At 39.5% G+C, this 17,811-nt stretch overlaps 1 protein-coding gene across 1 annotated transcript in view; it reads left to right on the top strand.

Annotated features, from left to right (window-relative positions):
- Positions 1–221: 221 nt before the first annotated feature.
- The window catches only part of LOC104625991 (sorting nexin-25-like), a gene marked incomplete at its 3' end in the record, with an annotated part of 27,295 nt that continues 9,705 nt past the window's right edge, over positions 222–17,811 (top strand). Inside the window, exons 1-2 of the mRNA XM_010293791.1 lie at positions 222–300; positions 8,010–8,226. Coding sequence (XP_010292093.1) covers positions 279–300; positions 8,010–8,226 — 239 coding nt within the window. The remainder of the gene's footprint in view (positions 301–8,009; positions 8,227–17,811) is intronic.

Below are 17,811 nucleotides of genomic sequence, written 5' to 3'. Positions count from 1 at the left end.
CTTAAGATAATTTGGCAAGTTGCACAGTGTACGATATGCAACAATGGGTGTTAATATGTGCTTAATGAACAATGTATAATAACCTCATAGACAATCGACACTCATCTGTTTTAACCATGTGGGGTGACCAAACGATACTGAATTCCAATTCTATTTCTTTTGTCATTTTTGGTTTATTCCTTCCTCTCATGATGAATGTTCTCTTTGAATTTCAGAGTAATTGGTCTGGAAGCTCCCATGATTCACTCCAGTCACGGAGAGTGGTCATTTCTCACAACATGGATAAAGCACTGAAAGAAGGTGAGTCTTAACTTGGACAAAGGAGCATTAGACTCTGAATATCCCTTGTCCTCTTAGCAAACCATGACCGTACAATATTCCGGGATTTTTTCGTTTCTTCCTTGATAAAACAATAAAAGTGCACGGTCTTGGTCTTCCCAAGAGGTCCACTGTAGTAAGTAATGTGATGTTGTTTTTGCAATTTAACTGATACCTTGTCATTTTAGTGGCTGTTCTTTACAGAAATATAATAAGAAAAGGCCATACTATTTGTGCACAAGGCAAAAGGGTAACATTTAAAAGATTCTTAATTGGGTTCTCCTGAACTGATAAATCTTGTAGACTCTTACAGTCTTCCCATTTAGTGCAATTCTTGCCATGAAAACTGAATCTATAATCAACATTTGTATTTCTGTCTGATACAGTCTATGAAATCTGTGGATCACCAGTACAGTCACTGGGGTTTGGATAATAAAATGTGAACTATGATCATTTGGATTTAAAATACCTTGTTTACAATTCTTTAAAATAAAAAATAGCTACTACTTCTGCACACATTTTTTTTTAACTGACTCCTGATAATACAAAATATTGCAGAAGTTGGGATAGTGTCAGAGTTTGAAGCAAAACATTTTTTTGTTACTTCAAAGATTATGCCGAGTTGGAATGTAAAGATGATGGGGGGGAACCTAGCTTGTATAGTAAAGGAGGAAAACACATAAAATGAGTTGTGTACTGTAGCTTCTAAAATACATTTATAAAATATGATGCCATTTCTGTCTTCTGTAAATACTTTATCTAATTTTGAATATTTTTTCCTTTAAGATTTCTTTGCAGCATGTGTGTGTGTGTTTTGTTGTTTTTTTTTTTTTTTCTTTTTTCACATCTGGAGAGTATATTTTAAAATTATTATTCCTTTAAACAGGTTGGTTGTCTTATGAAAATTTCTTGGGATGTGTTATGTTTTTAAAGTTATTTTTATGAACACCTGTTAGCAGGATATGTGGCTAAAATATAAAAGTAGAACACTTTACCTACTATGTCACGTTTCTGTGAAGCTGAACTATTATATCATAATTTTTTATTAGGCAGTATTTTCATCTAGATTCCTGATGATGTGAAAAGCATAGCAGAGTCTAAACATTACATGTATGAAACAAGCACAGACAAGTTATTTGCTGTACTCTCTCACATGCGTACTCTACATTTTGGATAACCTGCCTTGGAATTTGAAATGAAGCCGTGACATAATCTGCACAGAATTGGAGGTAGTGGGGTGTTTTGGAGACAGACAACAGGTATTGTGGAATACTGGAGGAAAGATAGTTGTGTTACACTTTCCTCCTGTTACTTGCACATAGGAGTAACTTATGGCTAAAAAATACGGGAGCTGTCTTCACCTAAGCTGTTTATCCAGCAGATCATTCAGTTGCATGTATGAGTCCATCCTTACTCAGTGAGGCTGAAAGAAAGTTACCAATATTTAAGTGATTCATTTTTCAGAGGTGAGGGCCTTCTGTCGTGGCAGCTTACTTGCCTTTCTGCTCTTTCTTTTCAGAGTAGCTTTTACTCTCCATTCTCACTCTGAATTTTGGAGAGCAAACTTGTCAGATTTGGTTGTATTTCTTCCAGGCCTAAGTGATGAAGCCAACTATTCCTCTGTTATACAGTTTGACGAGGATGAGATGGTAGTTTTCCACACGCAGACTTAAGCAAGTGTTTTTTTTTTTTGGAAGGTGTCTGAGTCAACTTAAGTTTGAGATATTGAATGAATCCCAAAAGAAACATTTTACTTTTTTATTAAAGTAAAATGATCAGTCTGTCTGAAAGTAGACAGGGCATATTCCTTCCCCTGTGACAGTTCTGAAATTTATTGTTGTCTTGATGTTATGAATGTGTTCGTGTGTTTTTGGTTTTTTTTTTGCAAGTTCATGGTTAAACAAAACTTTGACTGATGATATAAAAAATGTTGTCTGTATTTCTGTTTCCAGTCTTACACTGATGAGGATTGAAGTATTTGTAAATCCCAGGAGTTTTTGACAACTTCTTGCTGGTTGTGATGATGTAACATGCTGTTCAACAAAATGGTTAAAAAGCCTCATTCATTTGTTTAGGAAACTTTCAGTTCTCTTGAGATTTTAATCTTGGGGACCAGTTCAGACTCCTACCTCTGCTTGAGGTTTTGAGTATGTGTTTTTCAGATTATCACAGTTAATGGGGTTTTGCAGTGTTTTTTTAATCAGATTTTACTTCTCTTTAACACTACCTTAGAGATGCAAGGATAACATTTTTGGAGGAGCCAGCATCATCTAATTTCAGAAATGCTATTGCATTTGGTTATGGAGAGACAGCCCTTTGGTTAATTCTGACTTCTTCACCTGTTTTTCATCTGTGTAATTAAGTTTGCCTAGGGTTTACTGTTAGTTGCTAACTACCTTGCACCCCTCAAGATTTGCCTGTTGACTGTTACTTAGTCGTGCCATGCTTTTGCTGGTGTTACAGCCAGTCTGTATGGACTTCTCTCCCTGGGTTTAGAGTGGCACTCCTGAGGTTGTGCGGTGTGTCTTGCTTGACAAGCTGTCGCTTGGTTTACCGCATTTTTCCTGATGTTCTCGTCCTAGTCTGCTAATGTAGTTGGAAAGATGGATAGATAGGTATTGGTGATCATCCTTAGTTTTAATTCAAGGAGTCATGCATGGTTCAGTTTCAACCATTATTATTTCATTAAAAACATTACGGTGCTTAGATAGTTTTCCCGTGATGGTCATTGGCTGATAAGTTGCCTGTGTCTTGGATAGCTTCTCGTCTTGCCAAAGCCATTGTAACAGAGTTGTTGGGAACTGTCTTTCTACAATGTTAGTCACTAAGCACCACCAAGGAGGAACTTCTGTTTGCGTTGGTTTACAGCTCAGTTCTAAACTTCTTTCCTCTCCCACTGGCAACATAGTGGTGTTAAAAGGATGGTGCTTCAGAGCGCCGTTTCGTTCTTAATTATAGCATACTTGCATAAGCTGCAGATACAAGGTGAGGGAAGGCTGTGAATTAGCCCTGCTACTGTGTGGTGTGTTTTATGAAATCTAAGTGCTCAAAATCAGAACAAGTGTCATGTTCTAAAAGGATTTTCCTTGTTGAATAAGGCAGGAAGAGGCGGCCTTTTGGTTTTAAACCCCTGTAGTTTTAAAGTCCCTTTTTCAGCCAGTACTACTTGAAGTGACTAAAACTGAGTCACTGATATTTGTGCTTTTTCGCGGTGGGTTGATTCTTGTTTGCCCTTCATTTATTTTACGCAAAGAAAAGATGATCCACTTTTACAAATACTTTTTACTCTTTTAACACTTCCTGTTGCTTATCTGGTAACTTCAATGTTTTCAGCCCGTACCATGAGGTAGTTTAGGAGCATGTCTCTTAAAAGAGGCTGTGGTCAGTCAGACTGGTGCCGCTGTTGCGCAGTGTAGTGTTCGGGCTGAGGGCTGTAGCTGTCGGTAGATTTATCTGCCATATGCGTAGCCAGTCTCCCAGGAACTGAATTGGCGTCTTCCATTTTTATTGCCCCCTGTTCTGTGGTCTTTCTTAGTCTTCACAGTCAGTCTTTGTCTCTACTGCTTTAGTAGTGCCTGGAAAATCGGTCTCCATATTACTTACCTGCTTTACTGGATCATTTATGAGTAAGTAAACCAGCACATGCCATAGCACAAATCCCAGCAGAACTCCACTGGTGAAATTTTTCTGCTGTGAAAATTGACTATTTATTTGTGTTTCTTATCTCTTAAAGTATTTCATGCCAGAGAGACATCTGTTCTTTCATAGTGGCTTATCTTCGTCCAAGCCTGTGTTGAGGTCACTTTGTTGGAAATATTTTGGGAATTTAATTAGATTGTACCTGTGGATCAGATCTTGCCTGTCTGTGTTCTTGTTGACCCTTTAGAAGGACTCTGTTGGGGATGTAAGGCAGGACTTCCATTTACAGAGGAGTTTTTTCACAATCTATCTGCTTTCCAACATTTTCAACACATTGACATTTAGGAAGAAAAAAAAATTGAAGTAGCTTCTGCCATGCTCTATTTGAAAAACTGTATTCTTTTTTTTTCACAGTTCTTAAAAAATGAGTTGTTTGGGGCCAAAATATGAGCAAGACTTAATTTGAATTCATGTTCTCTCTGCTACTGGGATTTAAACACTTGGAACTAAGAACTCTTGGCAAAGGGTACATGGACAAAGCAGAATAGTTCTGTTAAAATGTCTGATTTTTTTTTTTAAATGCATTTCCTAGACCTTTCTAACAACTTTTTTTCCTCTATTTATATATTTGGAAATTTCCATGTTTTTTCTGCACATTCATATTAATTATTAAAGAAGCAAATGTCAAGAAAATTTTAATAAAAATAAACAAAACAACGTGGAATGGGAGACTTAGGATGTGATCCCTTTCACACAGAGGCTCTCCGTCTATGCACAGTGATAACATCTAGTCTATTAAACATGGCAGTTTCATAGAGTTTGAATAATGTTGTAAAATGCAAGTAAATCAAGAAATGCTAGTGTTTTTCCAAGCACAAACTTTAACAAGAGAACCGAAATCTATAAATCACTATCATTAGCGACTGGGGCAGGTTCTCAGTCACTGAAGTCTGGGCACTTACACAGCATTTTGCCAGCCTTTGACACCATGGTCTAAATCAAGATTTAGTGGGCATGAGAAACTTCAATAAATAAAGATAATGTTATGTATAAAAACTCATAATCTTAATTTGTATTGTATAGCTAAAACATAATAAAATCTAAAATTCAGTAAGTGAATAATGGCCTTTGTCTCTTTAAATTTAAAAATTAATGTATTGGAAATTATAGAGTCGCATATTCAGGGTATTTATTAGTAATTTTTAGGGACTTCAATATAGAGGCTTTAAGATTTTAGTTCGATTTTTGAGGATGAAGATAAGGCACTTTTTTTTTTCTTTTACTGAATTGGCTTTTGGCAGGGGGGAAAAGTAGTAGCTCTAACAAATAACTAAGCATTTAACATTTACTTCTAAGAATAGCTCTTTGCCAGGTACTTCACAGTGGTATAGTCTGTCATCTTTTTCCCTTAAATTTTTATTTACAGTGTTTTTCTTCAAGTATAGCCTATGATAACCATACTATGCATGTTAAATCTAGTGTAGTAGCACAGCATTATAATAGTGCGTCTTGGCTGTTTGATGGTGGTTTCCTGATGCAGGATCTTAACACAATTCATATTAATGTTGCATTTCTGTTTTATAGATTGTGATGCTTGTCATTGTAGCGTAACTCAGCCAGCGTTGTAGCTATACCTTCTCTTCTGTTGTTCATATGTAGTCACAGGAGAGTTTTGGACTTCAGCGTAACTTAACATAATGGTTCTGATCTCTCTAGTGCTTTCAGGAAAGGATACCTACTTCTTGTTTGAAACTTCGAACTCTTGTCTGCATTTGCACAGGGAAAATTATTCTAGTCTGTTTTTAATGGTGGTTTGAGGAAATGAGTAGGTATTTAGTCTTTCTTATTCAGATTTCTGTGTTATTTTTCATAAAGTTGGGTAATGAATCTTTGCAGCGTAAAAGCTGCCTGATGTGAAGCTCTGCAAGTTGCAGGTTTGAGGCCAGTCTGACCCACTGGCTCTTGTGGTGCCGCTGAACCTCTGAATGAATGAATGTGGAAGAAGAAGGGATAGCAGTTAATGTAGACTGCATGGGGTTAGGAATGAAGGAAGTGTGTAAAGGGGTGTCCTCACTAACCTCCACACAAGCTTCTAGCTCTCTACTCCCAATACTCTTTTAGTTTACAGTCTTTAAAGAGAGTAATTGAAAAGGTTCGACTGCACGTTCACACGGGAATGACTTTTAATCAGATTATAACAACTGGGGACTCGGCTCTTTTGAACTAATTTAGAAAACCCAGTCGAAGTTTTTACAGTTTTGCACCAGACTCATTGCTGTCACTGCATCTGATTCAATCAGAAATTTGTTTCATGTTTGTAGCAGCTGAGTTAGTGGTAGTAAGGTATTGTCCTGAAGGCGTGTTCTGCTTTTCTTTTTATTCCTTTCTTGTCTTCTGACCAGTTGTTTTCAATGTTTTAGAGAACATGCAGTGTAAAAATAATGAGAGTAGATGCATGAGCAGGTTTCTTCTCTGAAGGAAGCAAGCTGTGCTGTATAAAATTCTTATATTTGTTTTCTGTATTTCTTTAAAGTGCTGAAAGAGGCACCAGCTGCATCAACAGGCACGAAACTAAAGCAGCAACAGTGTGTCATGGCCAGGATGACACATACGGATGAGGCAGTGTCTTACCCCAGCACAGACTGGTGTTAGTGTTTGTGGTTGGTGTCCTTTTTAAATTTTTTTTTTCCTAAACAAAATCCCAAAAGCTGTCCCATTGCTCATTTGGGCATACATTCTGGGTTCTAAAGTACCCTGAATTTTATAAAGAACAGCATGGTGTCATGGTTTAACCTCAAGCCTCAACTAAGCACCACACAGCTGCTTGCTCACTTCCCCCACCCCCAGCAGGGTGTCTGGTTGTCCTGGTTTCAGCCAAGATAGAGTTAATTTCCTTCACAGAAGCTAGTGTGAGGCTATATTTTGGATTTGGGATGAGAAAATGTTGATAATGTGCTGATGTTTTGAGTTGTTGCCTAAGTAGTCAAGGGCAGTCCAGCTTCTCGTGCTGGCCTGCCAGCAGCTTTTGCTTTACCTGTTAAACTGTCTTTATCTCAAACCATGACTTTCCTCACTTTTACTCTTCTGATTCTCTCCCCCGTCCCACTGTGGGGGAGTGAGCGAGCAGCTGCGTGGGGCTTAGTTGCTGCCTGGGGTTAAACCAAGACACTGGTAATAGAAGCTGCTCAGATTATCAGGCACAACTTATTTTCCCCTTTCTTGTTCTGTTATTCCTCTGGTATATGCAAACTGACTCCTCCTTCCACCCCGACTTCTTCCCCATCTTGTAACTGCTAAACATGGCTCATGTGTGCTCCTTGAACACACCCTGCTTCCTCCTAGACCTCCAGTGACATCTGCTGTAGTGAAACATCAGTAAAACTGGCAGCACACAAATGTTGTCAAAAAGAAAAGTCAAAATGCTAGAAGATGGTGTTGCCATGGGACTCGCAATTACAGTGATCTTGGTTATTGCTTGTAGATGTGGTTTGGAATACCTTGTTTTTGAAGTTCATGCTGTCTTGCTAATCTACTTGTTCTCTCATCTCTAGCTATACATCCTATAATGTACTTTCTTGGCAGTGTTGTTCGGCATTGTATATGTCTTTTTGAAATGAAGAAATATTACCACCTCCCCTTTTACCTCTGACTTTGGAGTGGCGGCCGTTGAATTCCTACGTAAAGAAGGCTGGTTTCAGTCTGCAAGAGCCTGGACACAGTCAGATTATATGATAGTTTGTATAAGCAAATCCACTGTTGAGAACCAGGTATTAGTTTGAGGTTTGTGTGTAGCTAGTAACCTGACTGTCTGAGCAAATCCACTTATAGGCTTTGCTTTGCAAAGTGACCTCCAGTAACCTGTTAGGTGCAGATTTCTGTAACTTCGCTAACCTTACTTTCTTTGGCAAGAATTTAAAACCCAAAGAAGATGATGTGAAACCTATTGCTCATCTGATTTTTGAGGAGAAGGGTGGAGGATTATGTTTTTCCTATCACAGTGTGCCTTCCCCTTTTGCAGTTTTTGCTATTTAGTGTTTTGTTTCTCCTTTCAGTGTTTGACTACAGCTATAGAGATTACATCCTGTCCTGGTATGGGCAACTCAGCAGAGATGAAGGGCAGCTATACCAGCTGCTATCTGAAGACTTCTGGGAGATTGCCAAGCAGCTGCGACAGAGGCTGAGTCACATTGATGTAGTTAAAGTTGTCTGCAATGATGTAGTGAAAACTTTACTCTCGCACTTCTGTGACCTTAAAGGAGCCAACGCCAGGTAAAAACAAAACTCTGCATTTCGTTGGAATTTTCTGCTTCTCTCTTTGCTTTCAGTTGTGCTATATCAAAGAAATGAAGTGTGTAATGCTTTTGTAGGCAACTGATAAAGAAAACAGTTCAAGCTTATTACCAGTTTCAGAGATCAAGCAGGCTTCAGGGCATCTGTAAGACCTGTGGAAGGAGATACTTTTCCTCCTTTTTCTCAGAGTTTGGATTCACTGCTGTTCTGTTTCATCCTTGAATCCTTTACTCATGGTAGGAGGTGGGCTGTGTGATCAGTGCCTGCAAGTAGTGTGAACCTGCAAGGGAGAGGAGGGGTGCTGTCAGAGCAGTCAACAGACAAGAAGATAGTTATTTGCACCTTTCCCAAAATAGCACCAGGGTTAATTCCATTCAGTTTCCCACTTCTAACCCCAGGACGCAAAGCCTCATGGTTTCTCTAAGTGGCCTGTCCTGCAGTAACAAGATTTTTCTACTGGAAGAATTGTTGGCTGGATTCTCTTTCTCTGTTCAGGTTATCTTGTCAATTCCATGAATTTCCTTTTTGGCAAGGCTCTCTTTGTCCACTTAAAAACATCAGCTGGCCACTAAATACTAGAGTTGCACCCAAACGGTAATTGCAAATGGGGATTCTTAGCCTATGCAGTTCCCACATCTGAATCCACGATTTGTGTGATTGTGCATGGAATTTGGGCTTATGTCTGCACTTACCTGCATTTCAGTTATCCTAATTGAAATATGCTTTGGTCATTTCGATTTAGACTGTACATTTTGTACTATGAAGTTGTTTTGCTTACAGTTAGATCCACGTATTTTTAACACTCCTTCAGAGAAAAACGATCAACTGTTTTCTGTCGGTGACCAGTCTGTCTGTTGCCATTCACTCTTCTTTCTGTTCTGGAGCAGAAGGTAGGGTTATAATGTATTTGTGGTAGATGCTGGCTTTATGTAAGCTAATGTGTAGGAAATACAGACAAAAAAGAAACTACAGGGTGGTTAGTTTCTTCTTTTCTTGAATGTAAATTGTATGCACATTGCAATAGATCTTGTACTGGATTCCAGGTATTTGGCTCTGGAATGTGGTAGAAATCTCTTGGTCAGGTAAAGCTCCTAAGTATGCTCCCCAATTTGTAAACATTATGCTTGCATGTGCACTTTATTACAGTAAAATGCTTGCTTTTGGAAAGATACTGATTTGAACAGTTAAACGATGAGGATAGTATTTTTTTTTTTAAGTGTAAATGTTTTCCTATATGAAGCTAGGGACATAGAATCTACAATTGCAGAATTATTAATTAGTATTAATGCAGATTCTTGTTGAGGTTCCTTATCTACTGAGAATTATGACCACTTCCGCTAGGTCTTTGTTGGATTTTTATTTTAACTGTATAGAGCTAAAAGCTTGAGTATTTTCCAATTAACTTTTTCACTTTGGAATGGTAAATGCACCTTAGTCAGTGCTTGGATAAGGCAAGCTGCATTAACGTGGTAATGAAAAAAATCCTATCAAGAATGAACATGAGAGCGGGTTAAAAAAATCCAATGCACCCCACAGCTGTAACTTCAGATTTTGTATAGGTTGAAACTAGACCCATTGACTGCTTTTCACATACTTCAAGGCTGTGAATTCGCAAGGAGGAAGGTCTGGTTTTAAGGTGCCTAACAGCAGATCAGCGGCATGATGCTGCAAAATGTGAAGCACTAGTATATCCTCAAGCTGCTCATATAAACTTACTCAAAAAGTCCAGGAAGCTTTATGGAAATTGCACAGGGCTCCCCTTTTCTTGGCAGATGGAGAGAGGGCCTAAATGCTATGTATGTACTATGGCAAAAGTCAGCAGAAATGGGACATTATGCTCATATATTACAGCTTAAATTTGTACTGCTGGGTTATCTGAGCATGCATGTTATAAACCTGGAAGCACAGCCAAAGACTCTGATACTGTTTTCTTTTTAAGGGAATTTGTGACTTTAAGAACAATTTGAGTTTTTTACTAAACTGCCTACTGCTACAGAGTTCATTGTGCTAGAACCTACTGACATTTTAGGCTATAGACGAAGAGCCACAAAGTATATCACTTCTAGCTTGGAAGATAGAGTTTCTTGGAAAGCCTTCAATTAATTTCTAAATTGACACAGTTCAAACACAGAAAATTCTTCTTCCTAAGGCAGGGAACACAGAGATCTTCTTGATCCACCTTTGCTTTCTGTCAGCATTTCAAAGACAGTAGTAAATTTAAATTTGCGTTCACATGTTTCCCTCTATTTATCTACTAATGAATCCATTTAGTTTTGGATGGTAAGTATAGTGGAGCAGAGACTGTAATTAGAGCAAGTTATCTTTCCTGTTGTGATGCCTGTTGGAGCACTGTTCTTGTTTCTGCTGCTGAGTTTATATATTGCAGTGTGACAGCAAAGGGCATTTTGTCTGTTACCTGGTGGCTTACGAAGTTTTAAATATCTCTTGTACCACCTCTTGAGGGGGTGGCCACCTACGCTGCTTTGTCTCAGTTTTCCTATATGACAACAGATAAATCCACAGAAGTAACGGAAGGAAACCATTTGTGCCCAGGAGGACAGAGAGGTCTGTTTCTTCAGCGTGATGTTCATGTGTTTTGTCACTAGGTGCACGTCAGCTGCAGAAATCCCTTTACTTTTCTGCTTTCACTAACTTTGACGTGTGATATCTGATAGATCAGCATGTCTGAGGGATGAAAATGGGCTGCGACCTTTGAGAATGAGGAAGCATGCTACAGTCCTTCCCTTTGCTCCTGCCTTCCCTCTGGCTTATCTCAATCATTGTGAGGCTCCGCTTAGTAATAAACAGCTCAAGGTCAGCAGAGGCCAACAGATAAGGAAAAAATGCTTCCCTCAACGAGGGAGAGCATGAGAAGAGGAGAGGCCACTTCCACCACTCCCTGGTGGGAGGCATGGCATCGGGTGGGAGAAGGCTGGCAGCATTAGGTCTGTTTCCCCTGTCTCTGTTCTGTCCCCTGGCTTTCTTTATCAGCAGCTATCTTTCCTGCTCCTGCCAGACACAGAGAGTAATAAGGGCAGAGACATTCTTCTAGCCATGGGCAGAACTATCTGAGGTAACGCAGAGCTGTGCAAGCTGTAGGCAAGACAGCTCCCAACTTTTTCATCTTGCATGCATTGCTGGGGTGTATCATGAGGTCCATCTGGGTCTCCAAAGGATCCTATCAACTTTTCAGTTACAAAATTTGTGGTAATGCAGAATATTTTAGATAGGAAATAATGTAATTCGTAATATTAGCTCAGTGTAGAAATGGAGTATGATACTTCCCTGTGTCCAGTGTTAGCTAGTTTATGGGTTTGAGATATGGAAGAAAAATGAGCCTTGGATTTATTGGTAGAAGCCACTGCTCTTTCCTCTATGGTGTACAGAATCAGGAGCACATTTATGACAGGATTAGCAAAATGCATGGGTAGATGGTAATATTTGGCCGTTCTTGTTTTATAGCAGCTTTTATCCCTTCATTCCTTTATATCTCGTTCAAGTGTCTTTCCTTGGCTAGTTTAAGTAGAATATAAGCAATACTGGCAATGCCATTTTATGTAATCAAGGATGGACCCTGAGCTGAGTAAGGTGGTGTATAATGCTGGAAACATTCATGTTGGTATGTGGGTGCAGCGTTGTCTGTGATGGCAGGATACTTTCTGAGGGCAAGAATTATCTGATCCCAGGAATGTAGTCTTACTCTGGTAATACGGTATTTTTGTTGAAAGCAAGAGGCAGCTATTCCTGTGGGTGAAATGCACAGTCAGTATTGGAAGGGCGTAGCAAAACGAAAACAAATAGTAAGCATCTTTCTGTGAAGCTGTCCACATGAAAGGAAGAGGAAGTTCCCTTACACTTAATGTGCGTTAAGAACAACCACATCAGGTATTACTACAGAACTATTAACATTTGTTAAATAACACCCTGTGCTGGTGGTCTCTAAACTGCAGCATAGGCAAAATGAGATTTGCCTATGGGGATTAAGTAGGCAAACGGGGTTTAATCCTTGCCTCTTCTGGAACTTCCTGACAAGCAGTGCTTTTTGAACAAATCCCAGTGAGAAGAGGTAACAGTGACACTGATTTTCCGCCCCCCCCCCCCCCCCCGTTTCCCCCCCCCCCCCCCCCCCATGTCTTTTGGTTGTGCGAGTTCTCTGTCTTTAACCTACAGCTGGCACGCCTTGATCCCAAAGGTAGAGGAAGAATTGGTTTCTGCAGATATGGATATGTGGTGTTGCAGGCTGCTTCTGGCAAGCTGACTGCTACGTGACAGCTGATGGGATGCTCAGAAGTCTTTGTGTGTGTGTGTGGGCTGTGTGTGTGCGCAAGCACGTGCCTGGACTTGCAGCATAAGTCACGACTTGGCAAAATGGATGCTTGGGGGCTGCAGGCTACTCCCGGTGCTGATTCAGAACCCATATTTAAGGGCTCAAAGCTCTTGGAAGGTGTGAGGGGGTGGAAGTACTGTGGGGAAATTGCTGTTTAAGCGATGAGTGTGACAAGCAATTTGGGGATTTAAGTTCGTATTGTACATGTTTTGATAATATTCCTGTTGTTTTATATATATTACTGATGGGGTAAGGAGAGAAGACAACTCAGTTCTTAATTTTTTTGGCCCATGTGAATGTGTTTGCACGTGTAGGATATATAACTTGTATTTTTTGTGATTACAATATGTAGTGTGCTAGGATACTCAGTAAAAATAGAAGGTACTGCCACCACAAACTGATCAAGAGCAGATTGATGCAAAGGGAATTTAAGCACTTGAGATTTAACTTGGTTAATGTTGTAGGTGCCTGCAAGTTGTCAAGATAGCTACTAAACACCTCCCACAGTTCTTGTTTTTTCCTTTATAATTCCATTTGCCACCCACAAACCAGGAATACCAAAAACTGCTTATTACAGTCAGCCTCTAGAAAGGAGTATCAAGAGGATTAGTACGAAATTGTTAGAGGTTCGTTGCAATGGGAGCACCTGTATGAAAGTGCTGCAAACAAAATAGTCACAAAAAGCCAAGGTCTGAGCACATTATTTAAGTTAACTTGTGGGTGGCACCAGGTCTAAAGCTTGCTATTGCCTTCAAGCTTTAGTGTGGGAAGTTTGGGTTTCCTGTTAATGATTGAGTATGACCTAGGCACCACACTAAGCATTAGGACCTCGTGGTGCTGATGTGGTCATACCACAGCTTGTGAGCCATTCATGCATTCTTTGGGTCTGTTACCAACATATGTCAAATGCTGAACCATAATAAAACATTACCTCCTGAAAGAGGTAACTGTGACATGTATAAATGGTATGGTTATCTTCATAGTAAATATAGGTAAAGTGATTTATAAAACTTGCTGATGTATCTTGATGAAAATGGCAGCTGTGGAAATTTTGGTGTTGGCTTTGTCCTTATTTTTTGTTGTGCTTTTTGGGTTTGGTGTGGTTTGTTTTCAGAGTTGTTTTTGTTTTTTTCAAGTATGTACTTTTATTCAGGTGTGTTTATGATGTTGGCTTGTAAAGGTCTAGATTTGTTTTCTTTCTTAGAAAGTTCAAATAGATCAAGCAGTTTTCATTCTGCACTGTCAAGAAGCTTAGAGATCTAAGGGCAATACAGGTGAAGAGATGCAGGCTGCATGTGGTTCTGTTAGTTCTCAGAATCAGTTTAATGAAAGTGCGTGGTGAGTGTTGAATGTACTGATGAAAGTCATTTAGAGTGAGTTGGATGTGCACTTCAGCTCACAATTGCACTGATTGAGACTTAAATGTAACTCTGCAAGGCTCCCTGTTGAAAGGCTAATTAAAGAAATAAAAAGGCTGAAGGGAACATTTTGCAATTTATTTATTTATTTAAAGAGAAAGGACAGTTACATAATTTCCTGTAGAGTTGTTGTTAATGTTTTTACGGACTCTTTGGGGGTGGTTCTGTCTCTGTGGATTTTTTTTTTAATATCGTTTATTTATTTGTTTGCTTCTATTTTCAAAGTGGACAGATTTATCTTGTTTGTTATCATTAAGTTCCTGGTCACGCATGTCTCCTAATTAGCGTACTTATTTGGGGGTTTCTTGCCCTTGAACCAGTGGTGTACTGCCAACCCCTAACCTGCAAAGACCCAAGTTGCATGGGCATTGTAAATGATAATGTTGGGGTTGGCATTTACTTTTTTTTTTTACTCCTTTTAGGATTCATTTTTAAGCTCTTCCATGCCATCATGAAGTTTGAGACTATATAAAAATAAAGACAATGCTTTGTGTCAGTAGCATATACCCAACCACAAATACCAAGAGTTTTTTCATATTCCTGACTGTAGTGAGACTTTACAATACAGGGATTACCAGATGGTCCTAGTTAAAACTGTGGGTATCTAGAGTAGACCCTAGATAAAAAGAGATACTTCTGTGAGATCCTTATATTGGGAAACCTGGAAGCCCAATCATAGGTGATAGCCCAGTATTACAGAACTGCCCTGGGTCCCGCATTCCTGAGACGTGAGGAATTGTTGGTAGAGGTGTTTATATTGGGAAGGAAATTATGATATTTCTATAACATTGGTAGTGTTTTAACTGTTTGTCTTCAGGAATACCAAAGCAAATACGCTGTTCTGCTTTCCTTTATAAAGTGCTGGATGAACTCACGGATTTGCAGCAGTAAGGGGTAAAGTCTTAGCACTGACAATGTTCGGCGGGATACATGTTCAGTAATTGCATGAAGCAATCTCGGAGCAAGGGATAGTTACAGTAGGTGTCAGTTTGGTCCCAAAGAAAAGTACTACTTGGAACAGACCAGGTACAAAGAAATTCCCTTTGGCAGGCCCTACCTACGGCTCTATATTCACAGTTGGCTGCCTGATCTTCTGCTGGTTTGAGGGGCAGCTGAAGGAGATCCCTTTGCTTTCTGATGCTACAAAATAGCATTGGATAGTGTTAAAAATTCAGAGCAGGCTTAAAGATTTCATAAAATGAAAATTATGGAAAAGAAACTTAGGCAAGGTTAAGGCTGGCTTTGTAGCTCACGGGGGAGTGAAGGGGGATATGCCCTGTAAGCATGCTGTGTAAAGCATGAGTTCTGTCTGCTGTTTTAAATCACTGAAGTCACCTGCATCTTGATACACCAATATATGTCACTAGTACTTCAGTGTTGATTGTTCAAGAAGACACAAATGAATTAGAGATGCCACTTGCCATTATTTTTCAGTTGCCTAAAGCAAATTAAATGAGCCTGGTTTACAAAGCTTGTATCATGTCTGTTTTGGAACTGTTTGCTAGAGTGCCACGTTTGTATTAGTTCACTGCACACACTTGTGCTCAGAATTTATGGATAATTGGCTGGGCTTTCAAAACTCTCTCTAAAAATATCTGTGCACAGTTTTAGTTAAAAGTTTTCTGTGATTACTAAATGACCTTTTGTTTGGAAAATCCAACCACACAGTCCTAATAATACATGTTCAAAATTGCATACGAAGAGAAATAATGCCTATATATTGCTATTTGGGTTATTTAATAGTGCTTAATATCTTTATTGACACTGCAGAGATCTAGCAGCACTCTGCTTTGTGTACATGCATGTGGATTGCAGTTAAGTTTCTGCTTTTCCTGTTGGTCTTTGCAAAATGAACAGTGCCTTTCTTTACTCTTGATCATGTTCCCACAGAGTTGAAGACTTAGGTTTTATATCGAGCCTGAAGAATATGCCTGATCAGGACATCTTAGCTCCTGCTCCAGGATAGTAAACAGACATGGTTTGGAAGCTAAGCGGTGGTGTTAATCCTTCTGTGATTGCCTGCTGCTCTCTCTCTTTTTCTTTTTTCCTTTTTTTTTTTTTTTTTAAATGGGTATCAGTGAAGGGGAAGCCTGAGTTATAAGGGTTGCTGTTTTCTGGGCAGACCTTTCATTGACATGCAATGTGTTTTCCCTGCAAGCTGATCGATGGTTATATTGAGGCAAATGGTAGTGTAACATATAAATGCAAAGGAGGGTATAAGCCTGGATGTCTTGTCTTGTCCATTTTACCACTGGTATATTGATTTATTTTGTAGCTGTTAAGCCTCTGCCCCCCCAAGATTCCTATCCTGCTTTCAGTTTCCCTTTTATTTCTCTTGCCCAAACAGCAATGAAAACTGCAGGATTTGTTGACACAACTGTTTGGCACTGATATGCAAGGCTTGTTTAGAGTTGAATTCCCTGAAGAGTTTGTTTCTCTATTTTCATAAAGATCTGTGGGGCTCTGTGCCTTCCCTTTTGATTATTAGATCACCTTTTAGGTACAGTTTAGCTAGGGAAACAGTTGAAAGGACCCCTCTTCTAGAGAGCCATGTTGTCTTAGGTAATGGAGATAACTCCAGAAAAAATTGAAACTCTTCTTAAATGTCCTGTCGACTGCAGAGTATGCAACTCTGCTCCCCTCTTGCATTCCTGAAGGCAGGAACACATTAAACAAATTAAAGGGTAAGAATCAAATATTTGCCTTTCTCCTTGTTTATTCTGTTCCATTTTCTGTTTGTGTTTGGTTGACTGTGTATCAGGAAAGTCCTGGCATAGGTCCAGCTCAGCCAAGCTGTAGGTATTGGCTGTTGACTGGGATAAATTTGTACAATAGGGAGACAAAGATTATGAGAAATGACTTCTCTTGCATGGATGATAGCATAGGTGGAATTAATGCTCCAGGGTGTTTGCAGTCCCAAACAGACCATCGTTCCTCAGGAGGCTGGTTGAGAGATATTGAAGGCAAAGACGACTAATCTCAGTTTAGTGAAATTTTATGTGCATTATGGCTCTGTTTTGTGCTTTGCAGATGTTATGAAAGTGTAGCTTGATTTAATCACTATGCAGGATGTACCACAAAAAAGGTAAGAGTGTCCAAAAAGGGTGGGGTTTGTGTGTTCACAGGCAGAAAAGCAATCACCACTTGCTTTCAGTTCTAACTCTGTATGGCTGTTAAGACACAGGAATCAGTTGTTCGGAGAGGTGAGTTTGCTAGCCAACTGATGTTCAGTGTAAGTCATCCTGTTTGCCAGCATTTTGTGTATGTTCCTGGCTGTGTTTCTAAGTGGCTGACTGTGGGTGGACCAACCTGCCCAGGAAAGGAAGACTTTCCTTCCCCAGTAAGGGGTGGCTGTACATAAACGACCCAGACTTTCTGTCTGCCAGTAGTCTGCCTGGGACCTGTCTGGTTTTGGATAAATAATGAATGCCTTTAGGGGAAGCATGTGATGGGGCATGTTTGATGCAGTGTAGAGAAGGCTGTAGGATATGTCTGGAGCATGCAAGAGGAATGGAAATGTGCTGAGGAAAATAGCTAGATATTCAGATGCCAGAGAGAAAAGATCCTACCAGAACAAGATAAACAGCTTTCTGAGCTCAGTCAGCACCACCACCTGCACTGGTTGATAACAAAGACTACACATCATCTTCATAAACCATTGCTCCTCAGAAGAACGGAGTGTTTACATCCAAGCTGTTCCAAGGGACTTGCTTTGAAATTTGTCTTACTTGTAACAATTGAAACCCCCTCCATGATCCACATTTGAAAACAAAACATTCGATTTGGGATGGAATAAGAGGCTTCAGTCAAATTGAAACC

Source organism: Phaethon lepturus, unplaced genomic scaffold, assembly GCF_000687285.1.
Source record: "Phaethon lepturus isolate BGI_N335 unplaced genomic scaffold, ASM68728v1 scaffold55458, whole genome shotgun sequence".
Taxonomy (NCBI): domain Eukaryota; kingdom Metazoa; phylum Chordata; class Aves; order Phaethontiformes; family Phaethontidae; genus Phaethon; species Phaethon lepturus.
Note: the sequence above shows the minus strand (reverse complement) of the source record. Positions and strands in the feature narration are given on the sequence as shown.